Below are 11,933 nucleotides of genomic sequence, written 5' to 3'. Positions count from 1 at the left end.
AACATAAAAACGTGGGTACCGTCGAACTTAACATTAAGAACGTGGGTTTTTAAGTTCGACGGGGGCCGTCGAATTTTTTCCCGTAAGTTCGACGACACCCACGTTCTTACATTTAAGTTCGACGGGGACAGGTGGCCGACGAACTTATGGGTCCTACGTGGGTCGGCGAGGGCTGCCCATTAAGTTCGACGGTACCCACGTTCTTAACGCTTTTTCAGAAAAAAAAATACAGAAATGAAAAAATAGACACACAGAATATCACATACAATACAGATTTCAAACACATAGATATATAACTTCAAATACATAAGTTCACACAAGTCTAAATACATAAGTTCAGGTGAGGTACTAGCCCATCGCTGCTGCCAGAAAATACAAGATAGTAAAAAAATGTATCTAGAAAAAAGCCAAAACTATGTACAATTTAGAACGAATAAAATCTCCATGGTCAAAATTGGCCAGCTCAAATATCACACTAAAATCTCCATGGTCTAAAATCTCCATGATTAACTGTAGTCTGAGGTTGTCTCTGTCTGTATTAATTTTTCTGGCACTCACCTGGTCAATCATTAAGCTACTAATTCCATTCACAGAAGCAGCGGCTTCATCTAATTCCTGTAAGAATTTCCGACTACCAAGATAACCCCAGGCCTCACCATTAAAAACAGCGAACACAAGCTGTATAAGAATTAGGGAAAATGTCAGGAAGATGTTTCTTCAGAAACCAATCACACGTAAATTCAGAGAGTGATATGAAGAACCATATTAAATGTACCACCCCATGTGTAAGCTAGGGTATAAGATAATGAGAACATTAACAAAGATACCAGTAGCTTGAACCTTACAACAAGTATAAAAGAGGTAAAGATAAAATGGTGGATATGTGAAAGGGAATTAGGCTTACACCTAGTTCCTAAATAATTTTGGTGGTTGAATTGCCCAACACAAATAATTGGACTAACTAGTTTGCCCAAGTGTATAGATTATACAGGTGTAAAAGGTTCACACTCAGCCAATAAAAAGACCAAGTTTTGGATTCAATAAAGGAGCAATGGGGCAACCGAGGGCTCCCCTGGTCTGGCGCACCGGACTGTCCGGTGTGCCACCGGACAGTGAACAGTACCTGTCCGGTGCACCAGGGGACTCAGACTCAAACTCTTCGCCCTCGGGAATTCTCGGAAGCCGGCGCGCTATAATTCACCGGACTGTCCGGTGTGCACCGGACATGTCCGGTGCTCCAAGGAAGCGCGGTCTCCAGAACTCGCCAGCCTCGGGTTCGCACGGCAGCCGCTCCGCTAAAATTCACCGGACTGTCCGGTGTGCACCGGACTGTCCGGTGTGCCAGCGGAGCAACGGTCATCTTCGCGCCAACGGTCGACTCTGACAGTAAACAGTGCAGAACAGTACACGCGGCAGAAGTCAGAGCAGAGGATCAGAGAGGCACCGGACTGTCCGGTGTGCACCGGACTGTCCGGTGCCACATAAGGACAAAGCCTCCAACGGTCGACCAGCTCCAATCTCAACGGATAGGATGACGTGGCAGGGGCACCGGACATGTCCGGTGTGCACCGGACTGTCCGGTGCGCCCATCACCAGCAGCTTCTCCAACGGCTACAAAATTGGATGTTGGCTATAAATACCACCCCAACCGGCCACTTCAATGTGTGGGAGTCCAAGCAACATTCTAAGTCATCTAGTTGACACACTCAAGCCCTCCCAACCACCTATATTCATTGATCCATCATATACACAAGATTTAGTCCACTACACCCAATACAAGTGCCACAAAAGAGAGAGCAAGCAATTGAGAGCTACTCAATTGAGTTTAGCCCTAGCGCCTTGTGAGACTCATTGAGAGATAGTGTGCGCTACATCTTTGTGTTCATTTGCGCGTGGAGTTTTTGACTCCCATTCGAACTTCCTCCAAAGTGTTGGGGGCTTGTAAAAGCTAGCAAGAGACACCAAAGATTGTGGTGGTCCTTGTGGGATCGAGAGTGATCCTTGAGAAGAAGAAGAGCTCGCCGATCCTTGTGTGATCGGGAGAGAGGGAAAGGGTTGAAAAAGACCCGTCCTTAAGTGGACTCCTCAACGGGGACTAGGCCTTCGAGGGCCGAACCTCGGTAAAACAAATCACCTGTGTTCATTGTGCTTTTGCTTGTGATTTGTTTGCTTTCTCTTACTCTAAGTTCTCTTGCACTATTCTTTGCTCATATCATTTGGTGTTGCTTCAAGTTAAAATATCATTTAAGTGAAGCAACACTCCGCAAGAAAAGAACTTGAGTTAGTGCTCTTTTTCATCTAAGCTTTCTTGCTTTGTTATCATAGAATTATTAGTTGTATTGATTTATCACTTCCGCATTATTTGAAAGCTATACTTTTTACTAGCAAGAACTTAGTTTTTATACTCCGATAATTGTTCATCTTGTTCTAACCACTAATCAAAGGATCTAGTTGGGGGATAAAGTTTTAATTTTCAGGTTTCGCCTATCCACCCCCCCTCTAGGCGACTTTCAATTGGTATCGGAGCTAGGCACTTCATCTTGAGTCTAACAACTCGAAGTGATGGCTCGTAGAAGATCCCAAAAGAACAAGAAGACCCAGGAGAACAAGGAGGTAACTCTTGAGATATTACTTTCCGATTATTCTAATTATGTTTCTTGGTCTACTAGAGTGATAAATGCCTTTAGAGCGGTAGACCCACAATTAGAACAAATTTTGGACAAGAGTATTATTCCTCCTAACTATGCTAGGGAAAATGCCTCCGAAGAAGATTTAAGATGTATACGCTTAAACTATCTAGCTTATGACATCTTAAGTAAATCCCTTAGCAAAGAAGATTATCATGCCTTCATAATAAAATATGACAAACCCATTTGTGATGTACATGATATTTGGATTAGAATTAAAAGCAAATTTAATAAGTCCAAACATAATAGTTCATTTTGTGCTTCTACTTCCCTGGTATTTGTGATACTAACCCTTGCAAGGAAGAAGAAGAAAATGAACGATGGAGACCAAACGATGAATCCACCTCTCCAAAAAGTTTGTCTTCCCATTTCGATTCCCACATATGTTGTGTGGCTAATGAAAATGATGGCGGAAGCACAAATGAGGATGAGGAGGAAGAAAGAAGCTCTGTGCATCTCTACGCTCGCCTAAGCCAAGAAGATAAGGCGGTCATGCTCAAACTTCTAGAAAGAGCGAGAGAGCAAAGCGAAGCTCGTCAAAGGCTAGAAGATATTCTCTCCATAAAGATGCAACACTTTGACGAGTTGACTAAAGAACATGAGGAGCTAAAGTGCTCTCATGTTGATTTGGTCCAAAGGTATGAAACTATTTCAATTGAGCAAAATAACGCTTCACATTGTATCGCTCAATTAGTAAATAGGAATACCTTGCTTAAGGACCAAGTGGAAAAGCTAAAAATTGAAAATCTAGCTTTTCAAGAAAAATATGATATGCTCCTATGCTCTCATGAAAATCTTAGAGATGATCATATCATATTAAACATTGCTCATGAGGTTGTGATAGAAAATTTAAAATCCCAACAACCTCACTCATGCACATGTATTCAAATTAATACTATATTACCATGTGCTAATGCTTGTTGTTTGTCAACAAGCAAATCTTCCTTTGAGTCAGAATTTGCAGGAACAAATGATGATTCATATCAAAAGCTCAAAGAAGAAAATGAGAGGCTAAAGAAGAGCTTGACACAACTAAAAGGGAAATGCATTGCCCAACCTTCTCAAGATAACCGTGATCACATGGTGAAGAAGCTTGAGACAGGAAAAACCGCGGCATGCACTACATCCCTTGAAGAAAATGTCAAGAATTTGAGGATTGCCATAAGGAGGAAACAAAAGATAAAATTCAACACCTCCTCCAAAAGCCTCAACCACGCCTCCACAAAAGGTAACATCCAAGGTAATGATCAAGCCACACTTCACATTAAGAGGTGTAGTGAATGCTTTGAAGTGGGACACTTGATTAGGTCATGTCCCTATATTAATGGCTTGATTATTGACAAGGATGATAGACTTTGTTTTAAATGCTCCAAGAAGGGACACTTACTTAGATCTTGTCCCCATTTAAAACAAAGAGGCATAGGGTTAGAAAAGAAAATTTTTACTAACCATGTAGCAAGCAACAAACAAGGAAAGAAGAAATCTTCAAAACTTGGAAAACGCCTATGCTACACATGCCGAAAGAAGGGACATCAATGCAAAGATTGTCCCATTGGTAAAAATCCCACTCCTAACTTGTCATTTGATTCATATATAACTAGGCAACCCAAGATTACAACTTGTGCTAGAAAGGTAACGAGTTTACCAAGCGCTAGCACAAAGGACACTTGGGTTCCTAGATCTTTGTTTACTAACCTTAATGGACCCATCAAGCGATGGGTACCAAAATGTGCTTGACAAGATTTGTAGGAGAAGGAGATGGTATGAACCTTTGGGGTGCTTGAGGAAGTTAATTCAATTCTTATCAACTCAAGCTATCAATCTTCAAATGATCTACATATTCAAGATTGACCCAAGGTTATTTCAATATGTTATTCAAAACCCATATCATCTCGGGGAAGATATTGATGTTGTAGGAATTAAAGAATTATCATGTGCGGAATTTCAAAGCCTACAACATGGAGGAAAGTCAAAGGATGGTAACATTTATATTCTTAAGTGCAATTATCTTAATTTGTCATGTGTCTTGTGTAGTCACATAGAAATAGAAAGCACTTAAGGATGTTTTAAAATTATGTCATCATTCTTTGAAGAAATTCCTTTCATATGGTAGATTGTGTATTTATCAATTCTATATTATGACAATCTACATGTTTTAAATTGTTGCAATTTTTCATGGCATGTTTTTACATTAATTATTATTGCCATGTTCTAGATATAGAGAGATATTTCATGTTCTTAAAAGAATAAGGTGTCATGTAAGGAATTCAAATACTTAGGACACTTATAAAAGGAAAAATTCTCTCTATAGCTAAAAATGTGAGACTAATGTTTTTATCTAAATAATTTAAGTAGTCTCACTTGTAGAGATAATTTTCTCTATGGAAATGCGTAATCCACCATGACAAGGAAAATCAATCCAATAATGTATGTTGTATGTTTTATTGCTTAAATTGGATATGATTCTTCTACATTTATCGCTTTCCAAATCATGATTTAGATTTATTCCTATAATCTCAAAGGATTAGTTATGCTTGTTTTATGAGTTAAAATTAAGCATAACATCATCTATGAATAATCTAGTTCATGCTATAGAGTTTCCATGTTTTGTTAATCTAACTTCTCATTCTTTATCAAAATGATTACTAAATGGAAACTAGAGCTTGTGTTGCTAACGTATCTCTTGAGCTTACTTATAAATATGCATAGAAGGGAAAGTACACAAGCCTCATGGGTTGATCTTCACCCAAAAGAAGAAAGGTAAAAGCAAAGGTATGGGAACTCATCTTCTTAATTAAGTTTAGTTCCCATCTCTATGGGTATTTAATCTAAATTATCATATTCTACCCTTGTGAGGAATAGATTCGCTGTTGGACCAAAATTAACTAAGTGTGCATTCAAATATCATTTTCTCAATGCTCATGTCCATTAGAATCTATTTAATTCCTTTGCGATATTTATATATATGTTATCATATTGATTTGTTTCCAAGTGATGATTAACTAACTCCAATATGATAAAGTAAAATCTCCAATGATTATTAAAAATGTTTAAAAGGTGCTCACTCATTTTTCTCAAATGAAATGCACTAATGTTAAGGATTTTACTTCATGTCTATGTGACTTGTGGATGATGAATCTTGTATGCTAATTATCTAAAGTAATCATCCTTCACCATAGACTCCCTTGCGCTATTAACATGTCTCTTGAGTATTTTCAATAAGTTTGGAAGGTAAAAGAGACAAATATAAAGGAAGGACACTCAAATGAAAAAGAAAGAACATCAAGGACAACAACATCTACCTGGACAATAAGGTCTTCACAACTGGTTGTAAGCATTCTAAATCCTTTTTCATTATGAGATTATCAGGCTCAAGTTGTTTATTGCTAAATTTATGAGCCTTGATCAAAATGTATAATGCTTCTCCCTTTATGTCCTTAAAAATGAATGCATCGAAATCATTTCTTTAAATTACTTGATGCATATCTTTAGGGGGAGTCCATTATTATATTTTGATTATGTTGAGACTATTGCTTTATCTTAGTAATTTCATATAGTCTCTTGCATGAGAATAATGTTCCTCATATAGTATGCTACTACACATCAATCCAACTTGTTAAAATAATGTCGCTTTTATCAAGGATTGTTGCTTTCATTTCTAAAGTAGCATGCTTATTGGATTCTCCTATTTTTAAGCTTGATTGAAAATTTAATGCCTTTGTTGTTTTCTTGATCGCATATTGGTTGATCATTGAACAACCTCAATTGTCACTTATGCTTCTTAGTGCCTCATGAAATTTGAATTTGATTTCAAATGGTATGCACTAAGGAAAAAGGAGAATTCATGATTCATTTATACAACTTGTGATCCATTTGATTTATGCTAACAATAACTTGAAAAAGATCACTAGTTATAGAACTCTCTCTTGTGCAAAATATTTTCACACACTTTTATTAAGCATAGGTCTTAAGCAAACGAGACCAAGTGAAAGGGAAATGTGCCCTTGGGCCATTTCTATGTATTTTGGTGATTGAGTGCCAACACATGTGCTTAATTGGGAATTTATGTACATGGATGAACAAGGTGAAAATCATGAAGTAAAGGTATGTTTCTAAGCCTTAGTACATTGGTTTTAAGTACTAATATATTTGTCTAAGTGCTAGAAACAGAAAGAAGAAGAATAGAGAAAAGGAGAAGGGACTTGGCTGTGTGCTGCCAAGACCCAGCTCGGTCTGGAGCACCGGACTGTCCGGTGTGCACCGGACAGTGTCCGGTGCGCCAGGCTGGCGCGACTCGAACTGGCCGCTCTCGGGAAATTGGCCGGCGGCGTACGGCTAAAATTCACCGGACTGTCCGGTGTGCACCGGACTGTCCGGTGAGCCAACGGTCGGCCAGGGCCAACGGTCGGCCGCGCAATCCGCGCGGGACACGTGGCCGAGCCAACGGTCGGAAGACGGCACCGGACTGTCCGGTGTGCACCGGACATGTCCGGTGCGTCAACAGCGCCAGATCTGCCAACGGTCTGCAACGGTCGTCTTCGCCGTTTAAGGAAACAAATCGGGCACCGGACAGTGTCCGGTGTGCACCGGACTGTCCGGTGCCCCCGACGACAGAAGGCAAGGATGGCCTTCCGGATTTGCTCTCAACGGCTCCTAGCTGCCTTGGGGCTATAAAAGGAGCCCCTAGGCGCATGGAGGAGATACACAAGCAACCTTTGAGCATTCTTGATCATCCACACTAAGTCTCTGCGCATTCGTTTGTGTTTCTAAGTGATTCGAGCTCTGTTCTAAGTGAGAACTCTGAGATAGTCTTGTGAGCTCGATTCTTGGCCGTGTGTGTGCGCTTTTGCTGTGGATTTGTGTGTGTTGCTTCCCTCCCTTACTCTGTGTTTCATTTGTGATCATATACTTGTAAGGGCAAGAGACTCCAATTTGTGGAGATTCCTTGCAAACGGGATAGTGAAAGGAAAACAAAACACCGTGGTATTCAAGTGGGTCTTTGGACCGCTTGAGAGGGGTTGATTGCAACCCTCGTCCGTTGGGACGCCACAACGTGGAGTAGGCAAGCGTTGGTCTTGGCCGAACCACGGGATAAAACCACTGTGTCACTCTGTGCTTGATTCTCTTGTGGTACTGTGTTTTGTTGAGACTTCACCTTAGCCACTTGGCAATAATCGTGCTAACACTTAACAAGTTTTTGTGGCTTAAGTTTGAAGTTTTTACAGGATCACCTATTCACCCCCCCTCTAGGTGCTCTCAATTGGTATCGGAGCCGTTCTCTTCACAAAGGGACTAACCGCCCGAAGAGATGGATCCTAAGGGGAAGGGTATAGTGATCAACGACAAAGAGAAGGAATCCTTCGTCAACGAGCCGAAGGACGATAAGCCTACCGACTCCGGCTCGGGCCAAAGACGGAAGGAAGGGAAGAAGAAGAAGACCAGGCGCATCAAGGAGATCGTCTACTACGACAGCGACGAGTCTACTTCTTCCCAAAAGGACGAGGACCACAATGACTACGAGAGAAGAAAACCGGTTAATTCAAACTTTTCTTTTGATTACTCTCGTATTCCGCAAAGTTCACATTCTCATTTGCTCTCCATTCCACTCGGCAAGCCCCCACACTTTGATGGAGAGGACTACGGATTTTGGAGCCACAAAATGCGTAGTCACCTATTCTCTCTCCATCCTAGTATATGGGAGATTGTAGAGAGTGGAATGCATTTTGATAGTTCGGATAGTCCCATGTTCATTAATGAACAAATTCATAAGAATGCACAAGCTACTACTGTTCTTCTAGCTTCCTTGTGCAGGAATGAATACCATAAGGTGAGCGGCTTGGATAACGCCAAGCAAATCTGGGACACCCTCAAGATTTCTCATGAGGGGAACGACGTCACCTTACTCACCAAGATGGAGTTGGTGGAGGGCGAGCTTGGACGGTTCGCAATGATAAGGGGCGAGGAGCCAACGCAAACATACAATCGGCTCAAGACCCTTATCAACAAGATAAGAAGCTACGGGAGCACGCGATGGACGGACCACGACGTCGTCCGCCTAATGCTAAGGTCATTTACCGTTCTTGATCCTCACTTGGTGAACAATATACGTGAAAATCCCAGGTACACCAAGATGTCGCCCGAAGAAGTTCTTGGGAAATTTGTTAGCGGGCGAATGATGATCAAGGAGGCGAGATATGTGGACGACGCCTTGAATGGTCCGATCAACGAGCCGCAACCTCTCGCTCTCAAGGCAACACGAAGCAAGGAGGCGCTACCTAGCAAGGTGGCACAAATTGAGGCGGCTGGACTCAACGATGAAGAAATGGCCCTCATTATCAAGAGATTCAAGACGGTGCTAAAGGGTCGCAATGGACAGCCGAGCAAGACTAAGACCAAGGGGAAGCGATCATGCTTCAAATGCGGTAAGCTTGGTCATTTTATTGCTAACTGTCCTGATAATGATAGTGACCAGGAAAAGGGGAACAAGAGGGAAAAGAAGAAGCATTACAAGAAGGCAAAGGGCGAGGCGCATCTAGGCAAGGAGTGGGACTCGGATTGCTCCTCGTCCGACTCCGACAATGAAGGACTCGCCGCCACCGCCTTCAACAAATCAACCCTCTTCCCCAACGAGCGTCACACATGCCTTATGGCAAGAGAGACGAAGGTATGTACTCGCAACTCTACCTATGCTTCTTCAAGTGAGGACGAATCTAGTGATGAGGATGAAGTAGATTATTCATGTTTGTTCAAGGGCTTAGATAGATCTAAGATAGACAAAATTAATGAATTAATTGATGCCTTGAATGAAAAGAATATACTTTTAGAAAAGCAAGAGGATTTGTTGTATGAAGAGCATGATAAATTTGTTGAGGCACAAAAATCCTATGCTTTAGAAGTTAAGAGAAATGAAATGCTTTCTTTTGAACTATCTACTTGTCATGAAACCATTTCTACTTTGAAAGGTGTCAACAATGATTTAAATGCTAAATTAGAAGTAGCAAACAAATCCAATTCTTGTGTAGAACATGTTGAAATTTGTACTAGGTGTAAAGACTTTGACATTAATGCTTGTAGTGAACACCTAGTTTCAATTTCCAAGCTTAATGATGAACTGGCTAGTCTTAATGCTCAACTTAAGACTAGCAAGAATGATTTCGATAAGCTAAAATTTGCAAGGGATGCCTATACAATTGGTAGACACCCCTCAATTAAGGATGGACTTGGCTTCAAGAGAGAAGCTAAGAACTTAACAAGCCATAAGGCTCCCATTCCCGCCAAGGAGAAAGGGAAGGCCCCTATGGCTACTAGTGCTAAAAGGAACCATGCATTTTTGTATCATGATAGAAGACAAACTAGAAATGTAAGTCATGATGCTTATGATTCATATGTTTATGATTCTCATACCATGTTTGCTCCTAGTTCCTCTTATGTGTATGATAGAAATGTTACTAGGAAAAATGTTGTTCCTAAAAGAAATGCTATTCATCATATGCCTAGAAGGAATGTTATTCATGCTCCTAGGAAAATAGCAAATGAACCTTCTATAATTTATTGTGCTTTAAACACTTCCTTTGCTATTTGTAGAAAGGATAGGAAAATAGTTGCTAGGAAGTTAGGGGCAAAATGCAAGGGAGACAAAACTTGCATTTGGGTCCCTAAGGATATTTGCACTAACCTTGCAGGACCCAACATGAGTTGGGTACCTAAGACCCAAGCCTAAATTTGCCTTGCAGGTTTATGCATCCGGGGGTTCAAGCTGGATTATTGACAGCGGATGCACAAACCATATGACGGGGGAGAAGAAGATGTTCACCTCCTACGTCAAAAATAAGGATTCCCAAGATTCAATTATATTCAGTGATGGGAATCAAGGCAAGGTAAAAGGGCTAGGTAAAATTGCAATTTCTAATGAGCATTCTATATCAAACGTATTCTTAGTGGAGAGACTTGGATATAATTTGCTATCTGTCAGTCAATTATGTCAAATGGGATATAATTGTTTATTTACAAATGTAGATGTGTCTGTCTTTAGAAGATGTGATGGTTCACTAGCTTTTAAGGGTGTACTAGACGGCAAACTTTATTTAGTTGATTTTGCAAAAGAAGAGGCCGGTCTAGATGCATGCTTAATGGCTAAGACTTGCATGGGCTGGCTATGGCATCGCCGCTTAGCACATGTGGGGATGAAGAACCTCCACAAGCTTCTAAAGGGAGAACATGTGATAGGTCTAACGAATGTACATTTCGAAAAAGATAGACCTTGTGCAGCTTGTCAGGCAGGTAAACAGGTGGGAGGAGCGCATCACAGCAAGAATGTGATGACCACGTCAAGACCCCTGGAGCTGCTGCATATGGACCTCTTCGGACCTGTCGCCTATCTGAGCATAGGAGGAAGTAAGTATGGTTTAGTTATTGTTGATGACTTTTCCCGCTTCACTTGGGTGTTCTTTTTGCAGGAAAAATCCGAAACCCAAGGGACCCTCAAGCGCTTCCTCAGGAGGGCTCAAAATGAGTTTGAGCTCAAAGTGAAAAAGATAAGAAGCGACAACGGGTCCGAGTTCAAGAACCTTCAAGTGGAGGAGTTCCTTGAAGAGGAAGGGATCAAGCACGAGTTCTCCGCTCCCTACACACCACAGCAAAATGGTGTGGTAGAGAGGAAGAACAGGACGCTCATCGACATGGCGAGGACGATGCTAGGAGAGTTCAAGACCCCCGAGTGCTTTTGGACGGAAGCCGTGAACACGGCGTGCCACGCCATCAACAGGGTCTACCTTCATCGCCTCCTCAAGAAGACGTCGTATGAGCTACTAACCGGTAACAAACCCAATGTATCGTACTTTCGTGTATTTGGGAGTAAATGCTACATTCTAGTGAAGAAGGGTAGAAATTCTAAGTTTGCTCCCAAAGCTGTAGAAGGGTTTTTATTAGGTTATGACTCAAATACAAAGGCGTATAGAGTCTTCAACAAATCATCGGGTTTGGTTGAAGTCTCTAGCGACGTTGTATTTGATGAGACTAATGGCTCTCCAAGAGAGCAAGTTGTTGATTGTGATGATGTAGATGAAGAAGATGTTCCGACGGCCGCTATACGGACCATGGCGATTGGAGAAGTACGGCCACAGGAACAAGATGAACGAGATCAACCTTCTTCCTCAACTATGGTGCATCCCCCATCCAAAGATGACGAACAGGTACCTCAAGCGGAGGCGCTTGATCAAGGGGGAACACAAGATAATCAAGTGATGG

The 11,933-nt window shown here is 41.5% G+C and overlaps 1 protein-coding gene across 1 annotated transcript in view; it reads right to left on the bottom strand.

The window, feature by feature from the left end:
* Positions 1-396: 396 nt before the first annotated feature.
* LOC103631541 (nicastrin) overlaps positions 397-11,933 on the bottom strand; it is a 35,789-nt gene continuing 24,252 nt past the window's right edge. Inside the window, exon 14 of the mRNA XM_020540143.1 lies at positions 397-678. Coding sequence (XP_020395732.1) covers positions 397-678 — 282 coding nt within the window. The remainder of the gene's footprint in view (positions 679-11,933) is intronic.

The sequence above is a fragment of the Zea mays genome, chromosome 6, assembly GCF_902167145.1.
Source record: "Zea mays cultivar B73 chromosome 6, Zm-B73-REFERENCE-NAM-5.0, whole genome shotgun sequence".
In the NCBI taxonomy this organism is placed as follows: Eukaryota; Viridiplantae; Streptophyta; class Magnoliopsida; order Poales; family Poaceae; genus Zea; species Zea mays.
This window is presented reverse-complemented; position numbering and strand designations above follow the sequence as displayed.